At 44.6% G+C, this 19,179-nt stretch overlaps 1 protein-coding gene across 2 annotated transcripts in view; it reads left to right on the forward strand.

Annotated features, from left to right (window-relative positions):
• The window catches only part of frmpd3 (FERM and PDZ domain containing 3), a 228,838-nt gene that overhangs the window by 147,958 nt on the left and 61,701 nt on the right, over positions 1-19,179 (forward strand). For both annotated transcript variants that reach the window (XM_061899737.1, XM_061899738.1), the window contains exon 6: positions 2,172-2,276. In XM_061899737.1, the coding sequence (XP_061755721.1) occupies positions 2,172-2,276 (105 nt within the window). The remainder of the gene's footprint in view (positions 1-2,171; positions 2,277-19,179) is intronic.

Raw genomic sequence — 19,179 nt, forward strand, 5'->3', positions numbered from 1 at the left:
TTGCAGCTACCGTAGTCAGAGACTACGGTAGCTGTGTATAAGGACCGCAAAATGGCAGCCATTAGTCATACTTGCCAACCCTCCCGATTTTCCCGGGAGACTCCCGAATTTCAGTGCGCCTCCCGAAAATTTCCCGGGGCAACCATTCTCCCGAATCTTTCCCGATTTCCACCCAGACAACAATATTGGGGGCGTGCCTTTGCACTGCCTTTAGCGTCCTCAACAACCTGTCGTCACATTCGCTTTTTTCCTCCATACACATAATATCTACGGCTTTTCACACACACATGTGAATCCAAGGCATACTTGATCAAAAACCATACAGGTCACACTAAAGGTGGCATGTATAAACAACTTTAATACTGTTCCAAATATGCGCCACAATGTGAACCCACACCAAACAAAAATAAAAAAACACATTTCGGGAGAACATCCGCACCGTAACACAACATAAACACAACAGAACTAATACCTAGAACCCCTTGCAGCACTAACTCTTCCGGGACGCTACAATATACACCCCACGCACCCCCACACTACCACCAACCTCCCCGCTCCCCACTACCACCAACCACCAGAAAACGACATCTATTTAAACAAGTAAAATGTTAAAAATACACTCTTAATACTGACTTAAGGAAAATACGCTCTCGTTGCCTTTCTCCTTAAACTTTAATACTGTTCCAAATATGCGCCACAATGTGAACCCACACCAAACAAAAATAAAAAAACACATTTCGGGAGAACATCCGCACCGTAACACAACATAAACACAACAGAACTAATACCTAGAACCCCTTGCAACACTAACTCTTTCCGGGACGCTACAATATACAATCCACGCACTCCCACACTACCACCAACCTCCCTCCCCCACTATCACCAACCCCCCCTCACATACACACACACACGCCGCATTGATGCAGTAATCCGTGGAAAATGATTCCCAACCAAGTACTGAGTGCATTAATTGACATTTTCAAATGTTTGATTTTGTTTTGCTGTTATAAATCTTTTTTTAACTTGGTCTGAGGAAATATTCAAATTTTTTGCGATAGGATTTTTGAGTTTTCTTAAGCTGTGTGCCATAATCAGCAATATTCAAATAATCAAAGGCTTGCAATATTTCAGTTGATGTGTAATGAATCCAGAATGTATGACATGTTCATGTTTTTAGTTGCATAACAGAAAATATCAATCAATCAATCAATGTTTATTTATATAGCCCCAAATCACAAATGTCTCAAAGGACTGCACAAATCATTACGACTACAACATCCTCGGAAGAACCCACAAAAGGGCAAGGAAAACTCACACCCAGTGGGCAGGGAGAATTCACATTCAGTGGGACGCCAGCGACAATGCTGACTATGAGAAACCTTGGAGAGGACCTCAGATGTGGGCAACCCCCCCCCTCTAGGGGACCGAAAGCAATGGATGTCGAGCGGGTCTAACATGATACTGTGAAAGTTCAATCCATAGTGGCTCCAAGACAGCAGTGAGAGTCCCGTCCACAGGAAACCATCTCAAGCGGATCAGCAGCGTAGAGATGTCCCCAACCGATACAGGCGAGCGGTCCATCCTGGGTCCCGACGAGCGGTCCATCCTGGGTCTCGACTCTGGACAGTCAGTACTTCATCCATGGTCATCGGACCGGACCCCCTCCACAAGGGAGGGGGGGACATAGGAGAAAGAAAAGAAGCGGCAGATCAACTGGTCTAAAAAGGAGGTCTATTTAAAGGCTAGAGTATACAGATGAGTTTTAAGATGAGATAAAGGACTTTATCACAATATTCTAATTTTCTCAGACAGTCCTGTAAACTGTTCACACTGCTGCAGCTAATGTGCCAACATGCAATTTATGCAACACATTAATTCGTGTAAAACTACATCTTTTTTCAGATTTTTTTCCAACTTTATTTTAGCGTGCCACTTAAACTCCTTTGTGTAAAAAGGACTTTGTCCTTGCATCTTTTTTTTGGACTATAACCACTGCAATATTGTGTCCCCATTTCCAGCTGAGTTTAACATTTAAACACGGATCAAATTTGCAGCTGTTTCATTCCTGTAACTTGTTCCGCCTCATCATATTATCACTAACCTTCACAAGATTTTTCCCACCCTTTTAAAGGCTAACCCCAACAGTTTCTTCTGTCTTTATTTGTCCACAGTCACCAAAGTCTGCCTTCATTAGTGCAGCCAAAAAGGCTCGTCTACGAACCAACCCGCCTAAAGTGCGTTTTTCCGAGCAAGTGTCCATCAGCGATCCAGACTCGGTAAGTCTTGAACTCTGACTTATTAATAAATAATTCCCCCCTATACAATATCCTACCCTAATACCCCACCGTGCAATATTACCCTTTGAGTGCAATACATCCGACACTGATTGTTATTTATTACTCCAGTACTCTTGTCTGCTTCTGAATATTGTACAGTATTTTGTATATTGTAAAGCAGGGGTGCCCATTACGTCGATGGCGAGCTACCAGTCGACCGCGGGGGGTGTGTCAGTCCATCTCCAGCCAGGCTTTTAAAAAAAAATAGACCTAAAAATGAGTGATCATCAATCTTCACCAAGACGTCACTTAAATGACATTCACGGTACCCGAGGGTCTTGTGAGATGACGCTGGCTGCTGCAAGATCATTATTATGAAAATATGACCGAGAGGAAGGCGAGAAACACTTTTTATTTCAACAGACTCTCGCGCCGTACCTTCCGTCAAAACTCTAAAGGCCGACTGCACATTTCCTATCTTCACAATAAAAGCCCTGCTTCATGCTGCCTGCGCTAACTAAATACAGAGTCTCGGAAAACTGGCGTGCACAAGCGATCCCTCAGAAAGCTGGCGTGCACATCACTTGTGCACGCCAGCTTTCCGAGACTCTTATTTTGTTAGCGCAGGCAGCATGAAGCAGGGCTTTTATTGTGAAGATAGGAAATGTGCAGTCAGCCTTTAGAGTTTTGACGGAAAGGACGGCGCGAAAGTCTGTTGAAATAAAAAGTGTTTCTCGCCTTCCTCTCTGTCATTTTTTCATAATAATGAACTGGCAGCAGCCAGCGTCATCTCACAAGACCCTCGGGTGCCGTGAATGTCAATCAAGCAAGCTACGGAATTTGCCGCCAATGTTTTTCTTGTAAAGTGTATGGAAGCTGGATGAATTAGATGCCAAAAACCAACCACTTTCATGTGGTATTGTACAGAAAGGACAACTTTTTTTTCTCCTCCATTTGAAAATGTGGGCGTTATCATCATTACTGTCTGATTCCAATCAATGCAAGTCATCAGAATCAGGTAATACACCAACTTATATTCTTGTCTTTGTGAAAGAAAGACATCTATATGTGTTACACATGCTTGTATTATCATTAAACACATTTAACTTGTTTATAAAAATGTCTCTTTCATAAATAAATAAATATAAATGATATATATAAATGAGGTAGATCCCCTCGAGTTGGTCAATTGAAAAGTAGCTCGCCTGCAGAAAAAGTGTGGGCACCCCTGTTGTAAAGGATTGCTTATTATTTTTATCGGATAGTAGTCTATTTCAGTTCTTAGTTGTATCTTTACTACTTCTTGTGTAATTTATTTTTATCCCATATTTGTTCCCACTATCACACCTTAAATTGGAATCCTTAATCTCGTTATATGCAAATATAATGACAATAAAGTCAATTCTATTCATTCTGTTCTAGTCTAAGTTCTTACATAAATACAACTACAGTATAGTTCCAGCAACAAAAGTATCAGGTCTTCTAAACTAAGGAACACATCCATAGACAGTTTACTGGTATGCATACAGCTTATTTAGATTTACTTTCCCTGAATGCCTAAATAACTGGCAACACGAGTGAGTCCTCCTTGCAGAGATTGTGTCCAAATTGGGACATTTCTAGAAAGTCACAGAACAGGTCGCTATTCATGTTTTACTCGATAAACCGCAGCTCCCTATTGCCGGCAACCCCAGACCATGATGCGACCATGCTTGACTGGCAGGCCAATATCAATCAATCAATCAATGTTTATTTATATAGCCCCAAATCACAAATGTCTCAAAGGACTGCACAAATCATTACGACTACAACATCCTCGGAAGAACCCACAAAAGGGCAAGGAAAACTCACACCCAGTGGGCAGGGAGAATTCACATCCAGTGGGACGCCAGTGACAATGCTGACTATGAGAAACCTTGGAGAGGACCTCAGATGTGGGCAACCCCCCCCCTCTAGGGGACCGAAAGCAATGGATGTCGAGCGGGTCTAACATGATACTGTGAAAGTTCAATCCATAGTGGCTCCAACACAGCAGCGAGAATCCCGTCCACAGGAAACCATCTCAAGCGGATCAGCAGCGTAGAGATGTCCCCAACCAATACAGGCGAGCGGTCCATCCTGGGTCCCGACGAGCGGTCCATCCTGGGTCTCGACTCTGGACAGCCAGTACTTCATCCATGGTCATCGGACCGGACCCCCACCACAAGGGAGGGGGGGACATAGGAGAAAGAAAAGAAGCGGCAGATCAACTGGTCTAAAAAGGAGGTCTATTTAAAGGCTAGAGTATACAGATGAGTTTTAAGGTCAGACTTAAATGCTTCTACTGAGGTAGCATCTCGAACTGTTACCGGGAGGGCATTCCAGAGTACTGGAGCCCGAACGGAAAACGCTCTATAGCCCGCAGACGTTTTTTGGGCTTTGGGAATCACTAATAAGCCGGAGTCTTTTGAACGCAGATTTCTTGCCGGGACATATGGTACAATACAATCGGCAAGATAGGATGGAGCTAGACCGTGTAGTATTTTATACGTAAGTAGTAAAACCTTAAAGTCACATCTTAAGTGCACAGGAAGCCAGTGCAGGTGAGCCAGTATAGGTATATATGTATGTATATATGTATATAAAGGTATATACAGTATAGGTATATATGTATGTATATATGTATATAAAGGTATATACAGTATAGGTATATATGTATGTCTATATGTATATAAAGGTATATACAGTATAGGTATATATGTATGGAAATATGTATATAAAGGTATATACAGTATAGGTATATAAGTATGTATATATGTATATAAAGGTATATACAGTATAGGTATATATGTATGTATATATGTATATAAAGGTATATACAGTACAGGCGTAATTTGATCAAACTTTCTTGTTCTTGTCAAAAGTCTAGCAGCCGCATTTTGTACCAACTGTAATCTTTTAATGCTAGACATGGGGAGACCCGAAAATAATACGTTACAGTAATCGAGACGAGACGTAACAAACGCATGGATAATGATCTCGTCGTCTTTAGTGGACAAAATGGAGCGAATTTTAGCGATATTACGGAAATGAAAGAAGGCCGTTTTTGTAACGCTTTTAATGTGTGACTCAAAGGAGAGAGTTGGGTCGAAGATAATACCCAGATTTTTTACAGAGTCACCTTGTTTTATTATTTGGTTGTCAAATGTTAAAGTTGTATTATTAAATAGAGGTCGGTGTCTAGCAGGACCGATAATCAGCATTTCCGTTTTTTTGGCATTAAGTTGCAAAAAGTTAGCGGACATCCATTGTTTAATTTCATTAATTTCATTAAGACACGCCTCCAGCTGACTACAATCCGGCGTGTTGGTCAGCTTTAGGGGCATGTAGAGTTGGGTGTCATCAGCATAACAGTGAAAGCTAACACCGTATTTGCGTATGACGTCACCCAGCAGCAGCATGTAGATGCTGAAGAGTGCAGGGCCAAGGACCGAACCCTGGGGAACTCCACACGTTACCTTAACGTAGTCCGAGGTCACATTGTTATGGGAGACACACTGCATCCTATCAGTAAGATAAGAGTTAAACCAAGACAGGGCTAAGTCTGACATACCAATTCGTGTTTTGATACGCTTTAATAAAATGTAATTATTCTGGTACTCTTTTGCGCTACACAAGCTGTGCATTGACTACTCTAAAGGTTTTGTGTCATAATATTGTTCCATGAGAAGCTATAAAATAAATTGTGAAGGTTGTATTCACTTTTGGGTGGTATTGTTACCTTTTTCCGTCATCTCCCACAACTGGTTTTGCGAATATTCAGAACCATGCATTCACAGTATGTGTAGAAATAATGCCATCCATCCATCCATTTCCCACCATTTGTCCTTTTTTGGGGTTGCAGGGGGGGTCGCTGGAGCTTATCTCAGCTGCATTCAGGTTGTAGGCGGGGTACACCCTGGACAAGTCGCCACCTAATCGCCGGCGTAGAAATAATGGTTATGATTATCCTCCCGCCACAGTGTGATCCCAGCTATCGCTCAAAGGGTGGAAATTCAAAAAAAACTAAATTAGCGGTGCAATCCGGACAAGTGGCCCATTACTTTAATCACTCACTGGTTGGGAAAAAAAATTGAAGTGTTTCGCTTCAAAGCGCATACAAAGTATGCACTCATTTGTTCTGATGTCATTAAGGTTGCAGGAATATGCTTCTGGAACCCAACATTATTGCATTGATTTACATGTCGGCTCATCCATCCTTTCCTTTTCTATCGCTTGTCCCTTGTGGGGTGGAGGAGGTGCTGGGGCCTATCCCAGCTGATTTCAGGCGGAAGGCTGGGTAGACCCTGGACAAGTCGCCACCTCTTCACAGGGCCAGGAAAAAAGAATATAGAAAAAAAAGGAAAAATATAGTGGTAAATGCATGTATTTGCATGCTTAACAATGCAAGTGATCAAGTAGTAGGATTTTGACAGAGACTCTAGAGCAGGGGTCCCCAAACTTTTTTACTAGGGTGGACGCATTTAGTTAAAACATTTTGGCCGGGGGGCGGGCTGTAAACTTGTGTGTATGTGTGTGTGACAATCATTCATTGGCACTTTAACTAGGAATATATGTATATATATATATATATATATATATATATATATATATATATATACATACTTCCGCCTGATAGTAGCTGACCCCCCGCGACCCCAAAGGGAAGAAGCGGTAGTAAGCGATATATATATATATATATATATATACATCAATCAATCAATCAATGTTTACTTATATAGCCCTAAATCACTAGTGTCTCAAAGGGCTGCACAAACCACTACGACATCCTCGGTAGGCCCACATAAGGGCAAGGAAAACTCACACCCAGTGGGACATCGGTGACAATGATGACTATGAGAACCTTGGAGAGGAGGAAAGCAATGGATGTCGAGCGGGTCTAACATGATACTGTGAAAGTTCAATCCATAATGGATCCAACACAGTCGCGAGAGTCCAGTCCAAAGCGGATCCAACACAGCAGCGAGAGTCCCGTTCACAGCGGAGCCAGCAGGAAACCATCCCAAGCGGAGGCGGATCAGCAGCGCAGAGATGTCCCCAGCCGATACACAGGCAAGCAGTACATGGCCACCGGATCGGACCGGACCCCCTCCACAAGGGAGAGTGGGACATAGCAGAAAAAGAAAAGAAACGGCAGATCAACTGGTCTAAAAAGGGAGTCTATTTAAAAGCTAGAGTATACAAATGAGTTTTAAGGTGAGACTTAAATTCCAGAGTACTGGAGCCCGAAATGAAAAAGCTCTATAGCCCGCAGACTTTTTTTGGGCTTTGGGAATCACTAATAAGCCGGAGTCCTTTGAACGCAGATTTCTTGCCGGGACATATGGTACAATACAATCGGCAGTTCCAAGATGGCGGCGCCCGGACGGGCTGCAACATCGAGGGGGCTCTTGCTAAAGATGGAACATTTGTATATATATATGTATATATATATATATATATTTTTATGGCAATTATTTTGCTTATTCCACCTGTGACTACCCCATTAATTGACCATTTAACACTTTTTGGACCAGCTACCTAAACTGCATCATCAGAGAGGTTTTGTGGATTTTGAGTCATTCTGCACTGCTCATGGGTTAATTGTATTAAAATGTTTAATCAGCTAATAAGGGTGGAGTGCCATCTCCGGGTTGGGGAGGAGACCCTGCCCCAAGTGGAGGAGTTCAAGTACCTCGGAGTCTTGTTCACGAGTGAGGGAAGAGTGGATCGTGAGATCGACAGGCGGATCGGTGCGGCGTCTTCAGTAATGCGGACGTTGTATCGATCCGTTGTGGTGAAGAAGGAGCTGAGCCGGAAGGCAAAGCTCTCAATTTACCGGTCGATCTACGTTCCCATCCTCACCTATGGTCATGAGCTTTGGGTCATGCCTGAAAGGATAAGATCAAATGAGTTTCCAGGTCTCTCCCTTAGAGATAGGGTGAGAAGCTCTGCCATCCGGGAGGAACTCAAAGTAAAGCCGCTGCTCCTCCACATGGAGAGGAGCCAGATGAGGTGGTTCGGGCATCTGGTCAGGATGCCACCCGAACGCCTCCCTAGGGAGGTGTTTAGGGCACGTCCAACCGGTAGGAAGACCCAGGACACGTTGGGAAGACTATGTCTCCCGGCTGGCCTGGGAACACCTCGGGATCCCCCGGGAAGAGCTAGACGAAGTGGCTGGGGAGAGGGAAGTCCGGGCTTCCCTGCTTAGGCTGCTGCCCCCGCGGCCCGACCTCGGATAAGCGGAAGAGGATGGAAGGATGGATGGATGATGGATAAATGATGATTCCCTATTAGTTTTCACATTGCCGCACCGGTGCAGCACAAGGTCTTTGTGTTCCGTTTGTGTTCTGATTTATGGACTTGTCTAAAAAGTTTAAAGGAGGAATTAGGTTTAAGGAAGAAAAAAAAGATGTCATCCCATTCACAACAGGGCATCGACTTTCTCATCAGGCTTCTGATTACCTTGTTGGACAGGCAACTCGAGCTTTAATTACAGTTGATTTTAGCAGCTCGTCCAGCCTCTCAGTAGCAAAGTCGTGCAAATGCCACAGATTCCTTAATTGCACCAACGGCCACGACTATCACTGTCAATAGAAAACAGATTTGCTGGATTTGTCCTCTTACTTAAACTCATTCTCGGCTTAGCTTGTAAACTGACCTGATTTGATCAGAAGATGCTCAAGGCCAGACGAGGGTTCTATGACTGTTTCAACAGTTTTGAACTTAATCGGTGCCTTCATCGATGAGGAGGATACAAGCTGCTGTTGACAAGTTAAAAGCTCTTTTTTGACAAGAAATTTTAGCAATGAGACCAAACCCCACGTTGCCATTTTTTCTCTCCTCAGACTACAACTTTGACTAAAACTCAGTAGAGCACAAGAAAAAAACAACTTAATTCATATTAGCACCAAATTCTACACTTCCAGAGATGAGCTTGTTCATAGAAATCAATCAATCAATCAATGTTTATTTATATAGCCCCAAATCACAAATGTCTCAAAGGACTGCACAAATCATTACGACTACAACATCCTCGGAAGAACCCACAAAAGGGCAAGGAAAACTCACACCCAGTGGGCAGGGAGAATTCACATCCAGTGGGACGCCAGTGACAATGCTGACTATGAGAAACCTTGGAGAGGACCTCAGATGTGGGCAACCCCCCCCCCCCTCTAGGGGACCGAAAGCAATGGATGTCGAGCGGGTCCAACATGATACTGTGAAAGTTCAATCCATAGTGGCTCCAAGACAGCAGTGAGAGTCCCGTCCACAGGAAACCATCTCAAGCGGATCAGCAGCGTAGAGATGTCCCCAACCGATACAGGCGAGCGGTCCATCCTGGGTCCCGACGAGCGGTCCATCCTGGGTCTCGACTCTGGACAGCCAGTACTTCATCCATGGTCATCGGACCGGACCCCCTCCACAAGGGAGGGGGGGACATAGGAGAAAGAAAAGAAGCGGCAGATCAACTGGTCTAAAAAGGAGGTCTATTTAAAGGCTAGAGTATACAGATGAGTTTTAAGGTGAGACTTAAATGCTTCTACTGAGGTAGCATCTCGAACTGTTACCGGTAAATCAGTAATTGATGAGTTTAGGGACCCTTCTCCTTTTCGGAATTGTGGAGACAACTTAGTAACCAGAATAACTCGGGAATTAATGACTTCTAGTCTGCCCGGGGAAAAAAACACAGCTGTTGGAGCCAACTTCAGGATTACACTCACCAAAAAACAGACTGCTGAGCATGTGCTGTGTACACAGACTTCTGTGTCAGATGCATTAAATCCACATCCATATGTGTTGGTTTTTCAAATCCGAAACATGAACAAGAAAGAAAGGACATTTTTCTCAATGGATTCTTATGGTGACGACAGGAGAAAATGTGCAATGACCAAAACACACACAAACCGTACCGTATGTCCCGGCAAGAAATCTGCGTTCAAAAGACTCCGGCTTATTAGTGATTCCTAGAGCTCAAAAAAAGTCTGCGGGCTATAGAGCGTTTTCCGTTCGGGCTCCAGTACTCTGGAATGCCCTCCCGGTAACAGTTCGAGATGCTACCTCAGTAGAAGCATTTAAGTCTCATCTTAAAACTCATCTGTATACTCTAGCCTTTAAATAGACCTCCTTTTTAGACCAGTTGATCTGCCGCTTCTTTTCTTTCTCCTATGTCCCCCCCTCCCTTGTGGAGGGGGTCCGGTCCGATGACCATGGATGAAGTACTGACTGTCCAGAGTCGAGACCCAGGATGGACCGCTCGTCGGGACCCAGGATGGACCGCTCGCCTGTATTGGTTGGGGACATCTCTACGCTGCTGATCCGCTTGAGATGGTTTCCTGTGGACGGGACTCTCACTGCTGTGTTGGAGCCACTATGGATTGAACTTTCACAGTATCATGTTAGACCCGCTCGACATCCATTGCTTTCGGTCCCCTAGAGGGGGGGTTGCCCACATCTGAGGTCCTCTCCAAGGTTTCTCATAGTCAGCATTGTCACTGGCGTCCCACTGGATGTGAATTCTCCCTGCCCACTGGGTGTGAGTTTTCCTTGCCCTTTTGTGGGTTCTTCCGAGGATGTTGTAGTCGTAATGATTTGTGCAGTCCTTTGAGACATTTGTGATTTGGGGCTATATAAATAAACATTGATTGATTGATTGATTGAAACCCCCTAAACCAGGGCAGGATCGGGCTCGCGAATAGGTTTTGTTTAGTTATGTTCCGTTAGTTTTGGACTCCCTTAGTTCCTGTTTTGTGCACTTTGGGTGTTTGTTTTGGTTTCCATCAGTACTAATTGGTTTCACCTGCCTCTGATTAGTGCCCTGCTAATTCACCTGCTGTTGAGCACTAATCAGAGAGCTATTTACAGTGGGGCAAAGAAGTATTTAGTCAGCCAGCGATTGTGCAAGTTCTCCCACTTAAAATTTTGCAAGTTCTCCCGCTTAAAATGATGACAGAGGTCTGTAATTTCTACCACTTAAAATTGTGCAAGTTCTACCACTTAAAATTGTGCAAGTTCTCCCACTTAAAATGATGACAGAGGTCTGTAATTTGTGCAAGTTCTACCACTTAAAATTGTGCAAGTTCTACCACTTAAAATTGTGCAAGTTCTACCACTTGAAATTGTGCAAGTTCTACCACTTAAAATTGTGCAAGTTCTACCACTTAAAATTGTGCAAGTTATACCACTTAAAATTGTGCAAGTTCTCCCACTTAAAATTTTGCAAGTTCTCCCGCTTAAAATGATGACAGAGGTCTGTAATTTCTACCACTTAAAATTGTGCAAGTTCTACCACTTAAAATTGTGCAAGTTCTCCCACTTAAAATGATGACAGAGGTCTGTAATTTGTGCAAGTTCTACCACTTAAAATTGTGCAAGTTCTACCACTTAAAATTGTGGAGGTTCTACCACTTAAAATTGTGCAAGTTCTACCACTTAAAATTGTGCAAGTTCTACCACTTAAAATTGTGCAAGTTCTACCACTTAAAATTGTGCAAGTTCTACCACTTAAAATTGTGCAAGTTCTACCACTTAAAATTGTGCAAGTTCTCCCACTTAAAATTTTGCAAGTTCTCCCGCTTAAAATGATGACAGAGGTCTGTAATTTCTACCACTTAAAATTGTGCAAGTTCTACCACTTAAAATTGTGCAAGTTCTCCCACTTAAAATGATGACAGAGGTCTGTAATTTGTGCAAGTTCTACCACTTAAAATTGTGCAAGTTCTACCACTTAAAATTGTGCAAGTTCTACCACTTAAAATTGTGCAAGTTCTACCACTTAAAATTGTGCAAGTTCTCCCACTTAAAATTGTGCAAGTTCTCCCACTTAAAATTTTGCAAGTTCTCCCGCTTAAAATGATGACAGAGGTCTGTAATTTCTACCACTTAAAATTGTGCAAGTTCTACCACTTAAAATTGTGCAAGTTCTCCCACTTAAAATGATGACAGAGGTCTGTAATTTGTGCAAGTTCTACCACTTAAAATTGTGCAAGTTCTACCACTTAAAATTGTGCAAGTTCTACCACTTAAAACTGTGCAAGTTCTCCCACTTAAAATTGTGCAAGTTCTACCACTTAAAATTGTGCAAGTTCTACCACTTAAAATTGTGCAAGTTCTACCACTTAAAATTGTGCAAGTTCTACCACTTAAAATTTTGCAAGTTCTCCCGCTTAAAATGATGACAGAGGTCTGTAATTTCTACCACTTAAAATTGTGCAAGTTCTACCACTTAAAATTGTGCAAGTTCTCCCACTTAAAATGATGACAGAGGTCTGTAATTTGTGCAAGTTCTACCACTTAAAATCGTGCAAGTTCTACCACTTAAAATTGTGCAAGTTCTACCACTTAAAATTGTGCAAGTTCTACCACTTAAAATTGTGCAAGTTCTACCACTTAAAATTGTGCAAGTTCTACCACTTAAAATTGTGCAAGTTCTACCACTTAAAATTGTGCAAGTTCTACCACTTAAAATTGTGCAAGTTCTACCACTTAAAATTGTGCAAGTTCTACCACTTAAAATTGTGGAAGTTCTACCACTTAAAATTGTGCAAGTTCTACCACTTAAAATGATGACAGAGGTCTGTAATTTTCATCATAGGTACACTTCAACTGTGAGAGACAGAATGTGAAAAAAAAATCCAGGAATTCACATTGTAGGAATTTTTAAGAATTTATTTGTAAATTATGGTGGAAAATAAGTATTTGGTCAACCATTCAAAGAAGGTTTTGGCTCAAAATCTCACGATACATGGCCCCATTCATTCTTTCCTTAACACGGATCAATCGTTCTGTCCCCCTTAGCAGAAAAACAGCCCCAAAGCATGATGTTTCCACCACCATGCTTCACAGTAGGTGTGGTGTTCTTGGGATGCAACTCAGTATTCTTCTTCCTCCAAACACGACAAGTTGAGTTTATACCAAAAAGTTCTATTTTGGTTTCATCTGACCACATGACATTCTCCCAATCCTCTGCTGTATCATCCATGTATCCATGGATCAATCAATCAATCAATCAATGTTTATTTATATAGCCCCAAATCACAAATGTCTCAAAGGACTGCACAAATCATTACGACTACAACATCCTCGGAAGAACCCACAAAAGGGCAAGGAAAACTCACACCCAGTGGGCAGGGAGAATTCACATCCAGTGGGACGCCAGTGACAATGCTGACTATGAGAAACCTTGGAGAGGACCTCAGATGTGGGCAACCCCCCCCCCCTCTAGGGGACCGAAAGCAATGGATGTCGAGCGGGTCTAACATGATACTGTGAAAGTTCAATCCATAGTGGCTCCAACACAGCCGCGAGAGTTCAGTTCAAAGCGGATCCAAGACAGCAGCGAGAGTCCCGTCCACAGGAGACCATCTCAAGCGGAGGCGGATCAGCAGCGTAGAGATGTCCCCAACCGATACAGGCGAGCGGTCCATCCTGGGTCTCGACTCTGGACAGCTAGTACTTCATCCATGGTCATCGGACCGGACCCCCTCCACAAGGGAGGGGGGGACATAGGAGAAAGAAAAGAAGCGGCAGATCAACTGGTCTAAAAAGGAGGTCTATTTAAAGGCTAGAGTATACAGATGAGTTTTAAGGTGAGACTTAAATGCTTCTACTGAGGTAGCATCTCAAACTGTTACCGGGAGGGCATTCCAGAGTACTGGAGCCCGAACGGATGATACATGTATCCATGGATGATACAATTGGGCATGTATGCCCAATTGTCTTAGGTGTGATGATGTAATGTGTTTTAGACTGAGGCCGATCTGCAAAAGTTCGACTCTACTGTAGGTGTCGTTGAGGAGGGAGGGAGGTCAAAAGCGTCTATTGTTGAGGTGTCCTTGGGGGTGTTTTTCAGAACAGCCTGGTCCTGAGAGTCCAGCTGATCATATCCATGCCTGATGTTTAGATTTGAGGACAGCGCAAAGAAAGAGGCTTCAAAAAAGTTCATACATGATAAAAACAAAGGGAGAAAGCTGGGAGAAGAGCTTCCCTCACCAGAGGCAAGACAGAAAAAAAAAAAATTGCAACCAAACCTAATCCCCCGGATTGTAAATAATGTAAATAATTCAATGTATATACTCTGATGATTAACTTGTGTGACGGCTGTATTACTGTATGCTGATAGTATATAGCGCTGTACTTGCACACTCACCAGAGTCTCTCCAGCTCGCACTGAATGTGGTAGCCTCCATCTACAGTGCCATTGGTCTTCAGATAAACACCAAGAAAACACAAATACTCGTGCAGGAGTTTACTCCCCAGCCAAACACGCCAATCTTCACCCAATAGCCACCGTCCCCCACTTCACCTACCTCGGTAGCACCCTGTCGCCAACCTGCACCATTGACCATGACGTCCAGGCCCGTATTGGCCTGGCCTCCGCTGCCTTTGGAAGGCTACGGTCCAGGGTTTTCCTGAACAGGAATCTAACCATCTCCACCAAGACAGCCGTAAATAAGGCAGTCTGCCTCTCCACGCTGCCTTATAGTTCCGAAACCTGGACACCCTACCAGAGGCACATCCAGAGTCTCGAGGCCTTCCACATCCGCTGCCTCCAAAGTATCCTAGGTCTGACCTGGGAAGACTGGGTGCCCTACACTGAAATTTATGACCGGAGCATCACAGCACTCCTTGGCCAAAAACACCTAAGATGGGTCGGACATGTGATTCGTATGCCAGCCCACCGCCTACCCCGTCAAATATTGTATGGCCAGCTTTCAGTCGGTCAAAGCTCTGCCGGGGGCCAGAAAAAACGGTACAAGGACCACATTAAAACTCTCCTGAAAAAGTGTGACATCAAACCACCAGCACTGGAGTCCCTGGCTGCTGACCGCCAGACTTGGAGCTCTACCTGCCACCAGGGAATCACTCATCTTCAGGAGAAGTTCACAGCGGCGTGCACAAAGACACCAACGTGCCACAGCACCAGCGACCATCACCGCTGCCTTCCCCTGCCCCAAAGTCTGTGGATCATGCATAGGCCTGAGCAGCCACCTGGCTCTGCACAGGCGAAAAGCACAACAATAACCGATGCAATACTTCGTTTGATGGCTTCATCTGACCGGGATCTTCAGCTCTCGCTGGATCGGTTCGCAGCCGAGTGTGAAGCGACCGGAATGAGAATCAGCACCTCCAAGTCCGAGTCCATGGTTCTCGCCCGGAAAAGGGTGGAGTGCCATCTCCGGGTTGGGGAGGAGACCCTGCCCCAAGTGGAGGAGTTCAAGTACCTAGGAGTCTTGTTCACGAGTGGGGGAAGAGTGGATCGTGAGATCGACAGGCGGATCGGTGCGGCGTCTTCAGTAATGCGGACGTTGTATCGATCCGTTGTGGTGAAGAAGGAGCTGAGCCGGAAGGCAAAGCTCTCAATTTACCGGTCGATCTACGTTCCCATCCTCACCTATGGTCATGAGCTTTGGGTCATGACCGAAAGGATAAGATCACGGGTACAAGCGGCCCAAATGAGTTTCCAGGTCTCTCCCTTAGAGATAGGGTGAGAAGCTCTGCCAAAGTAAAGTACCTACTGCATCTGCGTGTGGTTCAGCAGCTGCACGGCCGCAGAGAGAACGGCGCTCCAGAGAGTCATAAAGACCGCCCAGAAGTTAATCGGATAACCCCTCCCCCCCCCCCCCCCCCCCCCTGGTTGACCAGTACAGCTCCCGCTGTCTCAGGCAAGCACAGAGCATCCTGAAAGACCCATTCCACCCCGGGCACAGCCACCTGGAACTGCTACCCTCAGGCAGACGCTACAGGGTGCTAAAAGCGAGCACCAATGGACTAAAAAATAGCTTTTACCCAAGAGCCATAGTAGCATTAAACAAGCACTGAGTGAGCACAATATGTCCATCATGTCCTCGTGTGTAATGTTTAAATGTTTTTCTATTTTTTCGGACTACAATGTGCAATAATGTTTTATGTATGTGTGTATATGTATTCATATGCATGCAGATATGCATCGAGGAGCTGCTCCAATTTCGTTGTTCTTTGAACCTGTTCATTGCAATAATGACAATAAAACTCTATTCGATTGTATTCTAAAGCCGCTGCTCCTCCACATGGAGAGGAGCCAGATGAGGTGGTTCGGGCATCTGGTCAGGATGCCACCCGAACGCCTCCCTAGGGAGGTGTTTAGGGCACGTCCAACCGGTAGGAAGACCCAGGATACAATGGGAAGACTATGTCTCCCGGCTGGCCTGGGAACGCCTCGGGATCCCCCGGGAAGAGCTAGACGAAGTGGCTGGGGAGAGGGAAGTCTGGGTTTCACTGCTTAGGCTGCTGCCCCCGCGACCCGACCTCGGATAAGCGGAAGATGATGGATGTGTAACCCACAATGTCACTGCCTCTCGACACACCCTTGGACTCTGCGTTGTGTTTTTAGTGTTTATAAGGTGGGTTGTTGTGCGGAGAGATTGGACACTGGACACAGTGGTTCTGGATTGTGGATGAGACCTTGTTGCATTTATTTGCTCACAGTAGTGGTCCTCTCTGGCTCTGGTCATTAAGCTTTTCAGTGGAAAAGAAGAACATTTTCCTTTACAAATGTGTCTCAATGCAAAAGAACACATTAACATATGTCAACAAAAATATATAAATCTTTCTCATATTCAATATGGGCTTCACGGTGGCAGAGGGGTTAGTGTGTCTGCCTCACAATACGAAGTTCCTGCAGTCCTGGGTTCAAATCCAGGCTCGGAATCTTTCTGTGTGGAGTTTGCATGTTCTCCCCGTGAATGCGTGGGTTCCCTCCGGGTACTCCGGCTTCCTCCCACCTCCAAAGACATGCACCTGGGGATAGGTTGATTGGCAACACTAAATGGTCCCTAGTGTGTGAATGTGAGTGTGAATGTTGTCTGTCTATCTGTGTTGGCCCTGCGATGAGGTGGCGACTTGTCCAGGGTGTACCCCGCCTTCCGCCCGATTGTAGCTGAGATAGGCGCCAGCGCCCCCCGCGACCCCGAAAGGGAATAAGCGGTAGAAAATGGATGGATGGATGGATGGATATTCAATATGCCCAAATGCTAAATAACAATAAATCACAAATCAGTAGTTCAAACACAGTGACCAGAATAAACATGTAAAAAGCCATCCTTCACAACCCCATTCAATTCAGACTCTACTAATTGTTAATCACACTGGCCAACTTACATCAAACATTTAAGTACAAAAACGGAATTGCACATTTCTTCAAAACACATCAAAATGTAAGTAAACACCTTAGCTAACACTGTATTGCAACAAATTCGCTGGATGGGCATTTTTAACTCTAATATCTTATAAAGTGTTCAGACAGTCATAAAACAGGTCTCACCTTTTCGGTGGAAAAGAAGAACATTTTCAAAGATGGCGCCTAGACTATGGTGTCCACTGAGGGACAAAAAGGTGAGGTGTGCTGAACCCACAGGTAAAAATCAACAGAATAGCGACATCCAGTGCTCATAAAGAGGTACTGTCTTATACATCACCAGGCTACTGCCTTACAGATGGATGGATGGATACTTCGTTTGGAGCAACGTCATCATCGACATCGATGGACTGCCATAAGCAGTATATCAATCAATCAATCAATGTTTACTTATATAGCCCTAAATCACTAGTGTCTCAAAGGGCTGCACAAACCACCACGACATCCTCGGTAGGAAAACTCACACCCAGTGGGACATTGGTGACAATAATGACCCAGTGGGACGTCGGTGACAATGATGACTATGAGAACCTTAGAGAGGAGGAAAGCAATGGATGTCGAGCGGATCTAACATGATACTGTGAAAGTTCAATCCACAATGGATACAACACAGTCGCGAGAGTCCAGTCCAAAGAGGATCCAAGACACAGCAGCGAGAGTCCCGTTCACAGCGGAGCCAGCAGGAAACCATCCCAAGCGTAGGCGGACCAGCAGCGCAGAGATGTCCCCAGCCGATACACAGGCGAGCAGTACATGGCCACCGGATCGGACCGGACCCCCTCCACATCGGACCGGACCCCCTCCACACGGGAGAGTGGGACATAGAAGAAAAAGAAAAGAAACGGCAGATCAACTGGTCTAAAAAGGGAGTCTATTTAAAGGCTAGAGTATACAAATGAGTTTTAAGGTGAGACTTAAATGCTTCTACTGAGGTGGCATCGATATATATATACATATATTTATATCGATGGGGACGGCGTGGCGCAGTGGGAGAGTGGCCGTGCGCAACCCGAGGGTCACTGGTTCAAATCCCACCGAGAACCAACCTCGTCACGTCCGTTGTGTCCTGAGCAAGACACTTCACCCTTGCTCCTGATGGGTGCTGGTTGGCGCCTTGCATGGCAGCTCCCTCCATCAGTGTGTGAATGTGTGTGTGAATGGGTAAATGTGGAAGTAGTGTCAAAGCGCTTTGAGTACCTTGAAGGTAGAAAAGCGCTATACAAGTACAACCCATTTATCATTTATATATGTGTACCATGGAGTGATTACGTGGACCCCGACTTAAACAAGTTGAAAAACTTATTGGGGTGTTATTTAGTGGTCAATTGTACGGAATATGTACTGTACTGTGCAATCTACTAATAAAAGTATCAATCAATCAATCAATGGCTCGCACTTGTGTGTTGTGGTTTGTGAAGTTGCATGTGTTTTGGGGGTTTGTGTTTGTTTCGTGTTCGTCAGCCAACGTAGAATCTTTTCACACAAAAAACTCTCAGGTCCGTCACTCGGTAAGAAACCTAATCCTCCTTTAGTTCTTTGTGGCTGCATAATCACAGCTGAGTCATACCTTAAAAACCCCTTGAGCGAGAAGGCGAGGATGCCAATCACATCGCGGCAAGATTGGACTGCGCAAGGATTTATAACATTTCTTCAAACTACCGCTTTGAGTCAAAGCAGAAACCTCGGGCTCCCCCCTCTGTGACGTGAATG

Source organism: Nerophis ophidion, linkage group LG05 (assembly GCF_033978795.1).
Source record: "Nerophis ophidion isolate RoL-2023_Sa linkage group LG05, RoL_Noph_v1.0, whole genome shotgun sequence".
Lineage (NCBI taxonomy): Eukaryota > Metazoa > Chordata > Actinopteri > Syngnathiformes > Syngnathidae > Nerophis > Nerophis ophidion.